Source organism: Saccostrea echinata, unplaced genomic scaffold, assembly GCF_033153115.1.
Source record: "Saccostrea echinata isolate AGI-Se365-2 ecotype Australia unplaced genomic scaffold, CSIRO_AGI_Sech_v1 ptg000012l, whole genome shotgun sequence".
Classification (NCBI taxonomy): Eukaryota; Metazoa; Mollusca; class Bivalvia; order Ostreida; family Ostreidae; genus Saccostrea; species Saccostrea echinata.
The window spans coordinates 285346-302349 of NW_026889761.1; the positions used below are offsets into that span (position 1 = coordinate 285346).

The following is a 17004-nucleotide window of genomic DNA, read 5'->3' on the forward strand; positions in this document are numbered from 1 at the left end:
ATATACAATTTTCGATCTCACAAATCTTGAATTTACATGTACACGTCTAAGATTTTTTAACACGATTATCCCCTCTATACAATTTGATGCCGAATTTTTAAACCATCTATTCCAAAACACACAGTGTAAATGATTTTCCCTAATAGTTCGAAACTCTGAGTCGTATCTGTGTATAAATTAATTAATATCTTTCGGCAAACAATAGAGTGTACAAAGATACTGAGAGTACATGGAATGAATTTGAACACTATATCCACTATATGTGTACGAGTACATGCGTGGATCATTATAAGATTTTTTTCCGGGGGGGCTGGCACACCCACTCAAAAAAAAGATCCAACTTAGAATTCTCCCTCTCTCTCTGAGTAACGCATATCTAGCACCCTATTTAGTGCCCCACTTATGACGTCATGTTTGCAAACGCACTGCATATTCTGAATGAGTTTCCACATCGTCGAAAACCCACGGTCCAAACAAGGTTTAGCGCAAGGATCACACTGTTTTGCGATCTACAGATTCAACTACATTACTGATACATTTTATCCATGGATTTTATGCACGTACCATGATTAAGCACTTATAGGATAGCATGGTTGAAGCATGTGATCATCCATATGCAGCTGCACCAAGTAAGAATATTTATGATTTGCTAATGAAATTCCGAATAAAAGGTTAACTAGGATCAAGAAATCGCATCATTATTTTTTGAACAAGTCAGTCTGTTTTAAACACCAATTAGGCCTATCAAGTTAAAGTAAGTTCTATAACTGGGTGTAGGCTAAGCTAATCTGAAATATGACGTCATCATTTTGTCAGTCGATAATGTAAACAAGCATACAAACATTTGATGCCTGACTGTGTACTACAGGTATTGCTATTTATAACTAAAATGTTATATTTTCGAGTTAATAATGCCGTTGGACTTTTTACATGTTTTCTGTCCATTCTTTGTAATATTCATTGTTATACCTGTTGTGCCTGGCATTGATGACTCGAAGCCCCCAGCGATTCCAGAGAAATTTGGCTTGTCTTTCATTAAATCAATTATCTTCTCCTCGGCGGCAGTAGGGGGTTTGGGTGGAGGTCCACTGCCTGTTTTCCTGGCATGTTTACGGGTCTCTGTAAATGTCTTCTTAGCCCCCTGTTGCAGATTCCCCCATTTAAACTTCACTTGCTCTACCGACCTGCGTTGTACCCCAACTGCGTTGACTAAATCTGTCGCTTCTGCCCATTTGCTGTTCTTTTTGGCATTTGTTATCAAATTGCTCTGTTTGGCTTTTAAAACTTCTTCGTTCTTTTCCACGAAATCTGTTAAGACAGTTATTTCGGCCAAGGACCAGTTGGTACTCCTCTCTCGCTTTACACTTGCACTTGCAGCCATTTTTACTTCGCCGTAGGTACGGGAAACGCGCGCGTGCAGAACGAATTAACAGAGAGTTAACTATAAGACATCAATTAAATGTGAGTTAGCTAATTGATTTTTAATAGACTTTCGAACAACAACTTTTTAACTGACAGTTACGTAACTCGTCGTTAAAAATTTAACTGCTAGTTAAGACACTAACTGAGATTTAATTTAACTAACGTTCGTGCAACCGAATCCAGGTAATATGGAAGCATCCTCAGGTAGTGTAGATTCAAGTTTGTTCAAAACATGACCTCCAGGGGTAGGGTGGGGCCACAATGAAAGTTCAAACTTGTAGAGAAAAAAGTCACAGTTAATCAAAAAATTATGTAAACATCCTTAGTTAGTGTATATTTAATTTTGTTCAAATCATACCCCCCACTCCCTTTAGGGGTAGGTTGGGACCACTTATGCATTTAAGCTTTTCAATACTAAATTGATTTTTCCTTTTATCCTAGCCACAGTGCTCAGGTGAGCAATGTGGCCTCTGGGCCTCTTGTCTCAAATCCTTTGGAAGATAAATCAAATGTTTTTCAAAACAATGTTCTAATTTAGATAACCTATAACTTGTTATTGTTTAACCTGAAAAAAGTTAGCTCCCTTTCATATCAAGTACATTACCTCCCTTTGTTCTTGCTGGTGTGACACATTGTAAGTCATCTCTCGTTGTAAGTCATCTCACGTTGTAAGTCATCTCACGTTGTAAGTCATCTCTCGTTATAAGTCATCTCGTTGTAAGTCATCTCTCGTTGTGCTGGTAATTGGCTCTTGTCTTCATCATGATTGTATGATATTTGAATTATAAAGTATGTAGTCTTAATTGTACCCACATTCTTGTTTAAATATGGCCATTTGGGTAACATTTTCTTCTTCAACGGTTCAATTTAACACAATATTTTCTAGCTGTTTGTAAACACCAGTGTAGTAGGTAACTACATTTAATTTTTTTCTTTCATTAACAGCATTATTTTCAGCATTATAAAATATAACTATATATAGTATGAAATATTTACATTGAATATTTTTGCCTTTCTCTCTGATGAAAACCAATGGCTGTTTATCAATTGATTAACTCTAAACTCAAGTTAGATCTGTTTTTTTTAAGCCCTGTCTTAAGAATTGGGTCTTTCATCAATGTGATGTATGGATCAATAAAACAGTATTTAACATAATATTAATTTCCCCTACTTTATAGAATGATTTATACAGATATACATGTAAACAATAACATTTATTTCTTTCTTTGTTAATATGGGGATTATCACTTGCAACCATTGCAGAAAAAACTAAATAACCGGCTATGAAATTTTTCTGCAGTGTCACAACTGTTAATCCTAGTATTCACCAAAAAAAGTGATTTTATTATTTATAATTATTACATTTATCATGTGTATATATGAAATTGTAAATATTGGTCATTCTTATAGCTTCAGAGTGATATGTTATTGTTTTTACATTTTTTTTTCTTGTTCTAGGGTTATGAAGGTTTAGAGGGACCTGTGGGTCCACAGGGTTACCCTGGATGTAATGGGACAAAGGTATGAAATAATTTAATCATGTATCAAATGTAATGTTATCATTTAATATGTAATAAATGATTGTCATGCATTGGAAATTATTATGAAAAATACTTTGAGTACTTATATAATGAAAGACAAAGTGAACAATAATTAAAGGAGAGAAATAGAGGGGTGGTATAATTAAGAAATAAACAACAATGTTAAAAAGTTCTCTGGGAAATGAACTTGGTTGGTCACGTGATCAAATCCTGTGAAGCCCGAAGGGCTTCTCAGAAGATTTGATCACGTACCAACCAAGTTCATTTCCCAGTGAACTTTTTGACATTGTTGTTTATTACTTTTATTTACATTTGAGACGAATATTCTGAATAGGACTGCATTTATTACACGAACGGCCCGCCGTATTGCTATGTTGTGACGCGCAATGACCTAGAAGTTGTTTGGTCTTGAGAGTTCGCCTCGCTCCAACATTTGAATACTTACATTGATGTTTAGCAGTCCAGTTCAGGAAATATCTGTTCATAATGAAAAAACAATGATCGCTACTGGGAATTATCTTACTATTATTGTACGAGTTCTTTATATATAAAGTCAAAAGCGGTGCTATCGTCTTCAGTTTACATACCTTCAAAGGAATTTCGGGTTAAAGAGGTAAGCGTGATTTTAGGCTAATTAGAAACATTCTTCACACCGAAGAAAGATCTAACGATCATTTGTTGAACGAAAAAAAAAAATATATGTGTCAATAATTTTATCTTTTTCATCGCTTTGACGGTTCAGAAGTTCCGAAACCAGTGTCACTGTGACAGAAATATGTAGACAAGATATCGTCTCGCTGTGTGATTCGGTCACGCCATGACCTCTGACCCCCTAATAAGTTCATACAGAATTGAACATATTTTCTCTTCTATAGGTTCATCTAAGAAAAATATTTGCAAATGTAAATAAAAACATTTATTCTATCATAGATTTCAAAATGCAATTTTTTAAAAATAAAATTGGCATATGTTAGCCAATTTTTTCCATGCTAAGACATTGTAAATTTACAGCAAAATATTACATATCAAAAATTGATGTAGTAAACATGATATTGGGAGTATTGTGAAATTCCATAGGTTAATTAGAATTTTATTGTAAACATGAATGACACAAAGCAGTCTGTTATTACAGAATGTTAAAATAAAAATGATTTGTGTTTGTTTATTTTAGAGACAAAAGGGTAACCCTGGAGTTGATGGACTGCCAGGAAATCGGGGGCCTCAGGGTGTACCAGGTTTATCCGGACCCAAGGTAGGTTGTCATGGAAACAACACACTAAAAAGATATAAAAAATCTTTCATGTTTTTAAGTATTGACATCTTGTGCTGTCATTTTGTTTACTCTTTTTTTGGCAAGTATATTTGCACCCACAAGCAACCCCTATTGGGCATTAATTTCAAGGCAGTATAACTGATGTCAAAAGTATCACAAGCTAAGTCAGGGAATTTTGTCCCCCGCTTCATGTTATATGAAGAGCAAGGAAGACCTGAAAAAAAAAATGCAGATTGTGAAAGAAAAAAAGATTGACATTGAGCTTTAGCTTTTGGCCTTAAAGTCACGAGGGGTCTTTCTTGATTTAAAGAAATTCAGGACCTTAATTTTCATTGCAAAAGCTTACTGAAAACTTAAGTTATTATCTGAAAAATATGTATGCAATATATAAATTTCTGACTTTGGCCTTTGACCTTTTCTCAAAATCAAAAGAGTCTTCTTTAAGTCATATTCACTAAAAGTATAAAATTTTTAAATTATTGGAAAACAAAGAGAACTCTCTATAACACCAGGAAGCCATTATTTTTTTTTCACAACATATGAATTTTTGACCTTGACCATTTTACCTAAATTTCAAGAGAGATCTTTTTTAAGTCATTGGGAGTAATGATATTATAATAATAATATTTAATTGTAAAAGCTCAAATAAAACTAAATTTATCATCTGGAATTCAATTTTTGCAATAATTGAATTTCTTGCTTTGACCTTTTGTCCTCAAAACTTTTGCAGGTTGTCTTAATGTCACAAAGAGCAATCATCTTATGAAAAGTTTTAATTGAAAAGGCTTTATGAGAACTAAAGTGATCATATGAAAATCATTTTTTTTTTTCATTTTTTTTTCTTACCTTGATTTTGACCTTAAAATCAACAGGGGTTGTCTTTAGGTGACTTGGATGTATGATATAAATCTTCATAGAAAAAGTTGAGAAGTAAGTTTACCATCTGGAAACCATTTCTTGCAGTGTATGAATTACTGATCTTGACCTTTTGACCTCAAAATTGATAGAGGTCTCCCTTAGGCCATAGGCAGTTGGGCAGGGCTTTCAAAAATATTAGAAATAGGCGGTACTTTTTCAAAAATAGGAGGTAGCTTGTGGAAGGGATTTTAATTAAATATGTTATTAAATTTTTCTCCAATGAATATTTTGGCCGGTATATTCATAATATCAGCCGGGTAAAAGTACCGGGTACCAGCACATTTTGGAAAGCCTGAGTTGGGGCATAAATTTCATTGCAAAAGCTCGAAAGCTCTTTGAGATATTGTCCAGACATAAAGTGTTATACACAGATAGAATGACAGACAGATGGATGGACTGATGGACAGACAGAGAAATTACTCAAGTCTTCCAATCCAATTATGATAATCTGTAAAGCATACATAAAGCACATAATGCACAAGTCTCTAAAGTGGCTGATCAAGTCTCAGATTGGATTTACTGATTTTATAATGTACAATTTTGTATTTTGCTCATAAGACAATTCAAAAGATCGGCTTTAATATGTATCTTCTGGCAATAAAATGTATTTTTTAATCCACAGGGAAATCCTGGAGATGGATTTTATGGATTTGGTCCAAAAGGTGATCCGGGTAATCTAGGATGAAGGGTTCCTAGTGTAAGTATCATCACCATAACAACTGGATTTCAGACGTGTTATCTCACACTATATATAATGAAATGTAAATCTTAATGTAACTTTAACAAGTTAAGTTCTAGGCTTAGATTTCAGTTAACTTTAAGAGCTTTATTCCATAATAAATATTTCTGTAATTGTTCCAGTTTATGTCTGACAAGGATTAAATCTTGGACATATCTATTTTTTAGGGTGTTCCTGGCATTCCAGGTCAACCTGGACTCCCTGGGCCTTTTGGCCCTCCAGGTCCTAGGGTAAGAAATGTTCAGTCAGTTTCTATTATGACACATGTACAATTATCAGAAGACAACAGGATCTCACAAGGAAAAAATCGATTTTTTTGTTTCCATAGTTTGCTATACCTGTACAAGATTATACATGTGTTATAGTCGAAATGATTTTAAGACAAAGGATGATGTGACATACGGCCCCCAGTAAATTGGCAAAAAAATTAAATGTCCAAATTTTACTCTAATTTTTGCATGCAACTAATCACTGATATGTGTACCCTTATGGAAAACTACTTTTAACAAAAATAGAAATGTAATTTGGAAGATATAGATCTTTTATTTGGGTAGGGGTACTATATTTACATCTGATTCCCATTGAATTTTGGCCCCGCCCCCCTCTTTGAAGCCCTTAAAATATATGAGCGCAAGTAGGTACATTTTTCTCCTTTGGCTGGTCACTGTATTTTATTGAAATCTACCTATACGTGAAAGGAGAAAAATGTACCTAACTGCGCTCACATGTTGTTTTTTAAAAAAAATGGTAAAATCTAGATGGCCTTTCCTATTATGAACAGATCGACGAAACTATTTTTCTGATGTAAGAATAAATTCATATGATAATCGAGGCACTGGCCATACTTTCTAACTGACCAATCAGCTAAATAAGATGCATTACCAGTGAGTGCCACAAAAATACTAAGGAAATTTTATGCTTGGAAAAAAGGCTTTTTTTACCTACTTTTGGATAAACAATTTTTTATGCATTTGAGTCACAGATTAGGCACAGATCTACAATTTCCCAGCTCACAGTTACAAACAATTGATTTATAAATATACATTATTTAAAGTTTCGTAAAGCGTTTGGTGGGCAATTCGCTAGGTCTACACACATTCCGAGTATCAGTGAATTCAAGTTTCATGTGCATTTCTTGACCCAGACTGGTAAACGCTGAGGTTCCATGCGTATTATTATGTATAAACAGCCTTGGCTGACCATTAAAAGTTTGAAATGTAGTAGAGATAATGTGTAAATTGACCTAAACCACGTGTCTGTGATAAAATGTAAACGTAGTAAACGACAGCATGTTTTGTCGTTCTGTCATCGGATTGGACAATTGTTCTCGGTAAGCGACTATGTGCGAAATAATAACAATAGCCATATAAGGTAAATTTCTCGGACATGCATATCCCTCTATTGTACTAAGACCCGCCTATTCTCTTTTCATAAAAGAACATATTGTCACAAACCTGGCCAAATGTTGCTGTCATAGGGTCTAAAAAATCAAAGATAATGCAGTAATCCTTATAATTAGATTGTTTTGGAGCTAGTGAAATTATTCAAAAGGCGTTGTATTTATTCACTCATGTTTGAAAACTATCAAAATCGTTGTAGATTAAATATAATTCGTCGTAGAAAAAGGGGCCCCAGATAGCAGTTATGTCACATCATCCTTTAATGAAACTACATACAGTAAAACAGCATACAGTAAAACATGCTTATAACGAAGTGCCAGGGACTTGTGATTTTGCTTTGTGATAAACGTAATTCTTTATATCTGTTAGCTTCACAATAAGTTTAAAACCCTTGGGGAATTAAAATGACTTCACTGTAGGTGTAAGTTCATTATAAGTGTGTTCGCTATAAGCATGTTTTATTGTATTTCTATTTTTATTATTTAAACACAAATGTTTAATAAGTACCATATTGATTTTTGATATAATAAATGAAAACGGTATAAGGGAGATAATTTTTGTCACTATACACCATTTATTGTTATTTGACAGTTCCTGCAGGAAGTGATCAAAATAACTACATAAATTTTATTTGATCTTGTAACAGAAGTCAAGAAATACAAGTACATGAAAGAAGATAAGTACATGTACCTGTCCCAGTGTTGAGGAATTTTTTTTGTCTGTTTTCTTTGGTCATATTTTCAAAATAAAATATATTGACATAAATTTGCTAGATCTTTATGATATCTCTTTATTATTCCAACAATGAAGCCATCAAAGAAGTGGGGTACAGGGAGGGGAAGCAGGAAATATACTAAGTAGTTACTATTGAATATATTTTAGGGCATTCATATGATGTAGTTTTCTTAATTTTCTTGTAGCTCAGTTGAAAATTGTGGTACCTTCATTTATCATAAAATATATCTTTTCTAATTAAATTTTACTTCTTTAAAATTTTTAGGGGGCCGACTGGAATTCCAGGAGGTAAAGGGCCAAAGGGAAGCATGGGAGACCAGGATAGAAATCCCCCCAAAGGTGAAAAGGTCAGTGTTCATTGGTAGTTGAAGTTACAGGTATACTTCTGTAGATAAATCACTTATCATGCATTATAATCATTCACCACAATGTTGTTGAAGAATAGCACGTGTAATGTTAATATTCATGCAAAATATCCTTTATTATTTAACCAATGCTAAAGAGGCATTAGAAAGTTTATTTTGGTCACCAGTGTAAATGTAAAACATTGAATTTATCATTAAGGAAATTTTAAAACTGTGTGAAATTCCAGGCTAATTGACCTGTTGTGTTGACCTATAATTTACATGATTGTCTGTTTTCAGGGAGAGGTAGGATTACCTGGTCTCAAAGGTCCTAAAGGCTCCATCACAACTTTACCAGGAAACAAACCAGACGAGATTCTGAAGGGAGAAAAGGAGTATTGGGGGGACCCAGGTGAGGGAGGAAGACCTGGAAGACCCGGATTTAATGGAATGAGTGGTGATCTTGTTAGTGGGAAATTTCCTATTGTTACTCTCTCTGTCATAACAATACAACTTAACTTAAAAAAGCAAGAGCCACTTAGGGCCTTTTTTGGCCCTGAGAATTTCTAAAAAAATCGAAACTGCTCAGTTTTGGTTGAAAATGCACCCTTGGTGACCATGTATCTATTGAGCATGACGTAATTTTCTCTCTAGTCAATGCATTATGACATAAAATGCGTCATTTTTCCCATATCCTGTAAATTCCCTTAAAAATGGCCAAAAGTTGAGGTCTTTTTTCAATATTTCATATAGAGCACAACCTCTGATCCAAAATATGCAATTACATAATGAAAGATCTGTTTCTGAAGATCACAAAACGTGTTTTAATTTTTGGATCGTGGGCTGTGCTCATATTTTAATTCTTTGCTGAAGGTAGTCAAATACACATGTTTTCTGCAAAATTCAAGAACACTGCATTTTCTCAGATCAAAGCCTGTTTTCCAATATCTGGATTCTCAACATTTAATTAATTGATATAAGGGCATGGCCATTTTATGCATAAAGTGAACCTAGCTCTTTGCTCTTTTATTATTCCTTTATCTGAAGGCCATAGACATGAACAATCTGTAATAAGTTGTTAGTAGTAAAAAAATTTAATTTTCGGCGTTAGCATCGGCGTCCCAGGTTAAAGTTTTAAAGTTTTAGGAGCAAGTCCCATTCCCAAGTAACTATAAGCCCTACCTGGACCAAACTTGCATGGATGATGCATCTAGGGATGGACACTACCAAACTTGCTTTGGATGCTGGATCTTACCTAGATTTTCCAGATGAGTGACCAGGTTAAAGTTTTAGGAGCAGGTCCATTCCTAAGTAACTATAAGCCCTACCTGGATTAAAATTGCATGGATGATGCATCTAGGAATGGACACTACCACACTTGCTTCGGATGCTGGATCTGACCTAGATTTGCCAGATGAGTGACCAAGTTAAAGTTTTAGGAGCAGGTCCATTCCCAAGTAACTATAAGCCCTACCTGGACCAAACTTGCATGGATGATGCATCTAGGGATGGACACTACCACACATGCTTCGGATGCTGGATCTGACCTAGATTTTCCAGATGAGTGACCAGGTTAAAGTTTTAGGAGCAGGTCCATTCCTAAGTAACTATAAGCCCTACCTGGACCAAACTTGCATGGATGATGCATGTAGGGATGGACACGACCAAACTTGCTTCGGATGCTGGATCAGTCCTAGATTTTCCAGATGAGTGACCAAGTTAAAGTTTTAGGAGCAGGTCCATTCCTAAGTAACTATAAGCCCTACCTTGATCAAACTTGCATGGATGATGCATCTAGGGATGGACACTACCACACTTGCTTCGGATGCTGGATCTGACCTACATTTCCACATGTGAGACCAGGTTTAGATTTAGGAGTAGTCCCATTCCCAAGTAACTATAAGCCCTACCTTGACCAAACTTTCATGGATGATGCATCTAGGGATGTACACTAACCAACCTGCTTTGAATGCTGGATCTGACCTAGATTTTCCACATGAGTGAATTTTAGCCATATTTTAACCAAATTAGCATGGATGATGTATCTAGGGATGGACACTTCCAGACTTGCTTTGGATTCTGAATCTGACGTACATTTTCCAGATGAGTGACCAGGGTAATTTTTTTGGAGTAGCTATATAATATTATGGCCTGTTATGAATAAACTTGCATAGATGGTGCATCTAAGGATGAAAACTTCCAGACTTGCTTTGAATGTTGGAACTGACCAAAATTTTCTTGATTACTAAACAGGTCAAAAGTTTTTTGAGCAGGTCTATAATTAAATCAAACTTGCATGGATATTGATCTTGGGATGTACACTAACTACAAAAAGAATATGATGTGAAATTTGCCTTACATGTAGATAACATTCGTCGAGGTGAGCTTCGTAATCTTTGATTACCTATGTTTTTGAAATACATGTAACTGAAAAACATAGAGATAGATTTGATTTATAATGTACCTTTCATTGACTTTTACCTGGATTTTTGTTTTTAGGGATTTTCAGGTTTGCCAGGTGATAAAGGGCCTTTTGGGATGCCTGGAATGCAAGAAATGAGGGAATGCAATGATGGGGGGATCATTTTGACTCTTTATTTGCCACTATTTTTATGGCGATTTTAATTTTATGTCTTAGGTATGGTGATAATATGATATTTTGTTTCTATGACCTTTTTTTAGGGCAAGAGAGGTAAGGACGGCCCACCAGGACCCTATTGTTTGAAAGGAGAACAGGGAGAAAAGGGGAGACAAGGATATGATGGATTACCAGGAGAAACAGTAAGATCCACCCCTCAAATTAACTAAGGCATAAAGGCTTATTTTTGATTTTAGTAAAATTGGCAACAAACAATAACTGATAGACTAGAAAGTTCAGATTTTACACTATTTATGGAGTTCTGAATAAGAAATTTATAATTAGATCTTATGTCACAATCTTCTCATCAGGGTAAATTTTGTATATTTTTGTCACCTTTCCTAAGGCTGTTTCTCTGCTTTTAGGGCAGAACTGGAGACCCTGGTTTTCAGGGGATGAGGGGTGACCTTGGAGATCTGGTAGGTTGCCATGACAATACAATTATTAGGCAATGTTACATAATATCTTTATAATGATATTCTAATTTTTTAGCTCACCTGAGCTGAAAGCTCAAGTGAGCTTTTCTGATTACATTTTGTCCGTAGTCCGTCTGTCCGTCTGTCCGTCCGTCCGTCCGTCCGTCCGTCCGTCTGTAAACTTTTCACATTTTCGACTTCTTCTCCAGAACCACTGGGCCATTTTCAACCAAACTTGCCACAAAGCATCCTTGGAAGAAGGGGGTTCAAGTTTGTTCAAATGAAGGGCCATGCCCTCTTCCAAGGGGAGATAATTAAGAATAAGTGAAAATTTGGTGTCTTTTTTTAAAAATCTTCTTCTCAAGAACCATTGGGCCAGAGAAGTTGAAACTTATGGGAAACCTTCATTACATAGTGTAGATTCAAGTTTGTTCAAATCATGACCCCCGGGGGTCGGGTGGGGCCACAATGGGGGATCAAAGTTTTACATAGGAATATACAGGAAAATTCTTTAAAAATCTTCTTCTCAAGAACAAGAAAGCCACAATTAGTCATATTGATATGAAATCATCCTCAGGTAGTGTAGATTTAAATTTGTTCAAATCATGACCCCCGGGGGTAGGGTGGGGCCACAATGGGGGATCAAAGTTTTACATAGGAATATATAGGAAAATTCTTTAAAAATCTTCTTCTCAAGAACAACAAAGCCACAATTAGTCATATTGATATGAAATCATCCTCAGGTAATGTAGATTCAAGTTTGTTCAAATCATGACCCCCGGGGGTAGGGTGGGGCCACAATGGGGGATCAAAGTTTTACATAGGAATATATAGGAAAATTCTTTAAAAATCTTCTTCTCAAGAACAGCAAAGCCATGATTTGTCATATTGATATGAAATCATCCTCAGGTAGTGTAGATTTAAGTTTGTTCAAATCATGACCCCCGGGGGTAGGGTGGGGCCACAATGGGGGATCAAAGTTTTACATAGGAATACATAGGAAAATTCTTTAAAAATCTTCTTCTCAAGAACAGCAAAGCCATGATTTGTCATATTGATATGAAATCATCCTCAGGTAGTGTAGATTTAAGTTTGTTCAAATCATGACCCCCGGGGGTAGGGTGGGGCCACAATAGGGGATCAAAGTTTTACATAGGAATATATAGGAAAATTCTTTAAAAATCTTTTTCTCAAGAACAACAAAGCCACAATTAGTCATTTTGATATGGAATCATCCTCAGGTAATGTAGATTCAAGTTTGTTCAAATCATGACCCCCGGGGGTAGGGTGGGGCCACAATAGGGGATCAAAGTTTTACATAGGAATATATAGGAAAATTCTTTAAAAATCTTTTTCTCAAGAACAACAAAGCCACAATTAGTCATTTTGATATGAAATCATCCTCAGGTAATGTAGATTCAAGTTTGTTCAAATCATGACCCCCGGGGGTAGGGTGGGGCCACAATAGGGGATCAAAGTTTTACATAGGAATATATAGGAAAATTCTTTAAAAATTTTCTTCTCAAGAACAACAAAGCCACAATTAGTCATATTGATATGGAATCATCCTTAGGTAGTGTAGATTCAAATTTGTCAAAATCAAGACCCCCGGGGGTAGGGTGGGTCCACAATAGGGGATCAAAGTTTTACATAGGAATAAATAGGAAAAATCTTTTAAAATCTTTTCAAGAACAGGAAAGCCGTGATTAGTCATTTTGATATTGAAGCATCCCCAAGTATTGTAGATTCAAGTTTGTTCAAGGCATCCTCCAGTAGTAGGGTGGGGCCATAATCGGGGATCAAAGTTTAACAAAAGAATATATATAAGAAATATCTTAAAAAATCTTCTTCTCAAGAACAACAAAGCCATAATTAGTCATATTGATATGGAAGCATCCTTAGGTAGTGTATATTCAAGTTTGTTCAAATCTTGAACCCCCCCTCCCTTCCTTCCCCCCAGGGTAGGATGGCAGACATCTTTAAAATTCCGTTTCAAGAACAGCAAAACCATGATTAGTTATATGAATATAGAAGCATCCTCAGAAAGTTTAGATTTAATTTCATTCAAAACATGGCAAATGGGGATAGGTTATGCCTAGAACAGTTGATCAAAGCTTTCCGTATGAATATATAGAAGAAGAAATCTGCTGACAAAGAACAGCAGGGCCATATTGACTCAGGTGAGCGTTGTGGCCCATGGGCCTCTTGTTTAATATGTATAGATTTCAAAAGTAGTAGTGAATTACTTGCATCACATTAATTGCTCAGTACATGCAGTCCTCATTTTGGAAAATCTAGAATCAGACCCAAAATTGTTTCCATTTGTGAACCCTTCTCCTCATTTGCATGTGATTAATTTTTGAAATTGTACATGATTTTAATCCATTTCCAAAATATATAAAAAAAATTATCCATACTTATTTCCAAATTCTTGATGAATTAAAAATAGTTTTGATTTTACTAAATTTTAGTGTTTAGAATTCAGTTAAATATTCAAGTACATGTAAATGATAAAAAAAAATGAAATTGCAGGGTCCAGAAGGAGATCCAGATGGTGGGGGTCAAGGTTGTCCTGGACCCAGAGGTCAACCTGGTGACCCTGGCCCACAAGGTCTTCCAGGATTCCCAGGTAAGTGTTAGGAATTCAATTAATAATTACTTAGTATAAGTAGATGTGAGAATTAATATTTAGAAATGCTGTCAGATGATTGATCTTATAATTTGTATACTGCACAGGAAATGACGCTCCAGATGGTCAAATGGGACATGATGGTCCCCCTGGCCTAACGGGGCCTGATGAGATACCTGGGAGGAGAGGACCTGTTGGATTCTCCTATCCAGGAGACAAGGGAGACCAAGGTATTTTTTTAGGATTATTATGTTGATTTGCACAAAGTACAAAAATTAAGGTTTTTTTATTTCTTATTTTCTTTGAATAATCATAGCATTGTGCACTTGTTTGCATTTTCTCAAACCCTGGTTTACATTTTCTGAGCTCAAGCAATGATTACTTATTTTATTCCAGGTGGCTTTGGTCTTCATGGAGTGCCTGGATTGCCTGGAATACCCTGGTGAACAGGGCCGAATAGGAAGACCTGGTCTTGATGGACTTCCTGGTCCTAGGGGAGAACCTGGTCCTGAGGGATTTCCTGGTATCCCTGGAGGTGGTTTGGATGTTACTGGTCCAAGAGGTCCTTCAGGATTTCCTGGAGAGGAGGGAGATCCAGAAATCCCTGGTTCTTATCCTCTGATCATTCATTGACTAGTAGGCTTGTGTAAAATCAGAGCAGATCTAAACCAAATGATAGCATTGTCATGTTTGTGGATATATTAGGACACTAAAAAGGATTGACTTAATGTTAAAAAGCTGTGTCACTGGGGTGTATGTAGCTGCAATAATGTAGCCCTCTCCGATTTTTTTTTTTTGGGGGGGGGGGGCTACAACTCCTTAGGATCTCCATAATGGTGCAAGTGCGGGAGTGATTCACTACCGCACAGATTTCGGCTGAAATTATCAGTAAGTGGGTATTTTATTAAAATATCTAGCCTGAACTCATCAATCCACATATTGGTTATTTTTCATGTATGTCAACATCACAACTTGAATTTATCTGCCATGTTTACTGACTTTGATCAATTTTATTTTGGGACAACCAATGAGAATTCGGGATCTACAGGAGTGGATTGCTTAGGATTTCCCTTAATTTAAGCATAAATATCAACTGTTTATGAAAAAATATTCCATGGAATGCTTTTATTTATCAATGTTTAGTGATATTATACAACACAAACATTTATCAACACCGACATTTACTTTATCAAGTGATTCTAAATTTCAAGCGCAAGTCTCAGTACATCACGCGAGAACTGTCATGGCTGATGAGGAGAACGAGTGTTGGACTGGTTAACATGTAGATTTATTTTACTCGGTTTTCGCGTATAAAGGGTTATGATGTTGATAGTGAATAAAAATTCCGTCTTATTGGAAGTAAGTTGAATGCAAAAACAATTTATTTTGCCTGCAGTCACCCGTATCTAAAAAAATATACTTGCACCATTACGGAAATGCAGTGGAATTGTAGCCCTCTCCTGAAAATATCAGATTAAAAAAAATCGGAGAGGTCTACATTATTGCAGCTAGGGTGTATATCGATAATAGGCATCGTGGGGATCATAAACCTTTTATTCAATTACAATTGCACCTATCAAGGTTTTCCCTTTTCACCATGAATTAACTAGATTTGTAGTAAAGCCAGTAAGTCTTTTTTTCTTCATGCAATTTTTTCCCTATCCGTTCAATTTCAGGTAGAAGAGGTGAGGACTGTGGGGTTTGTCCTTGGGGTGAGCCTGGTTTTAGTAGAGATCCAGGTGATCCTGGTTTTGATGGACAACCAGGTCAACCAAGTTTCCCAGGACAACCAGGAGAACAGGGCATACCTGGAATACCTGGTCAAAAGGGCATACCGGTAAGTGAAACCAGATGAAAAACATTTCTATCCAATGTCTTAGATTTTAAAAGTATTACAAGCTTCAGTTACCTGTAGTTGCTAGGAATACTCTTCAACAAAATATATGTTGCTCAAATCTCAGTTGATAACTCTTTTGTTTTTAATAAACTTACACACACCCATAACTTGACAATTTGGATGCCATCTTTATATAAGAGGATAATTATACCCCCGCTCCGAAGGAGAGGGGGGTATACTGTTTTACCCTTGCGTGTCTGTCTGTCCGTCTGTGTGTCTGTCTGTAACAAAATTTTCGTCACTGTTTTCTCAGCAACTGCTCATCGCAGATGCTTGAAATTTTAGCACACACTTTGTTGAGGCATGCCATATGGTGGGAGTAATTTTTGTACGAATCAGATGTCAACTTCCTGTTTATCCATGCGTCTGTCCGTACAATACAGAACAAATTTTGGTCACAGTTTTCCCAGCAACTACTGATTGCAGATGCTTGAAATTTTAGCACACTCTTTGTTTAGGCATGCCATATGGTGGGATAAAGTTTTGTACAAATCCAATGTCAACTTCCTGTTTATCTGTGTGTGTGTGTCCGTATCATACAGAACAAATTTTGGTTGCAGTTTTCTCAGCAACTACTAATTGCAGATGCTTGAAATTTTAGCAAACTCTTTGTTTAGGCCTGCAATATGGTGGGATTCATTTTTGTACGAATCTGATGTCAACTTCTTGTTCAACCTTGTGTCTGTCCATAACTGAACTTGTGTACATTCACATCAAAGCTTGGGTATTACTAGTGAGCATTGGTTCACAGACTTCTTGTTTGTTCCCATTCACATTCAGCACTTTGAAAATGCTGTAAGCAAATTAATGACGATAAAATGCAGTCAATTCTTGAAATATTGCCATTTGATTCATGCCATCCTTGCAATAATGCCATGATTTTTCAGGAATGTTTTTCCTGCTTTATAAAATTTTCTTTATAATGCCAAATTCACATGGGTACAGCCTACTAATTAATTGTTTTCCCATAGGCGACAATGTTAACTTTTCTTCACATAGCAATGTCCCTAATTTTCGTTCAGCAGTGAGTGACCCCTCAAATCAAAGCACAT

General features: G+C 35.9%; 2 protein-coding genes and 1 long non-coding RNA gene across 3 annotated transcripts; 2 read left to right on the forward strand and 1 right to left on the reverse strand.

Annotated features, from left to right (window-relative positions):
* Window positions 1-892: 892 nt before the first annotated feature.
* Window positions 893-1381, reverse strand: LOC133185641 (uncharacterized). Its single transcript, XM_061320952.1, has one exon. It carries the CDS (start codon window positions 1379-1381, stop codon window positions 893-895), a length of 489 nt encoding a protein of 162 aa, XP_061176936.1.
* Window positions 1382-2880: 1499 nt separating this feature from the next.
* On the forward strand, window positions 2881-6079 carry LOC133185762 (uncharacterized). The gene is made up of 4 exons (XR_009720938.1): window positions 2881-2943; window positions 4135-4215; window positions 5777-5851; window positions 6061-6079. It is a non-coding gene; the product is annotated as an uncharacterized LOC133185762 (long non-coding RNA).
* Window positions 6080-7182: 1103 nt separating this feature from the next.
* Window positions 7183-14584, forward strand: LOC133185642 (collagen alpha-1(VIII) chain-like). The gene is made up of 8 exons (XM_061320953.1): window positions 7183-7223; window positions 8294-8375; window positions 8673-8837; window positions 11055-11153; window positions 11376-11429; window positions 13959-14055; window positions 14163-14285; window positions 14452-14584. The coding sequence occupies exons 1-8, from the start codon at window positions 7183-7185 to the stop codon at window positions 14499-14501; spliced, it is 711 nt and encodes a 236-aa protein (XP_061176937.1). The 3' UTR covers window positions 14502-14584.
* The last annotated feature ends 2420 nt before the right edge of the window (window positions 14585-17004 follow it).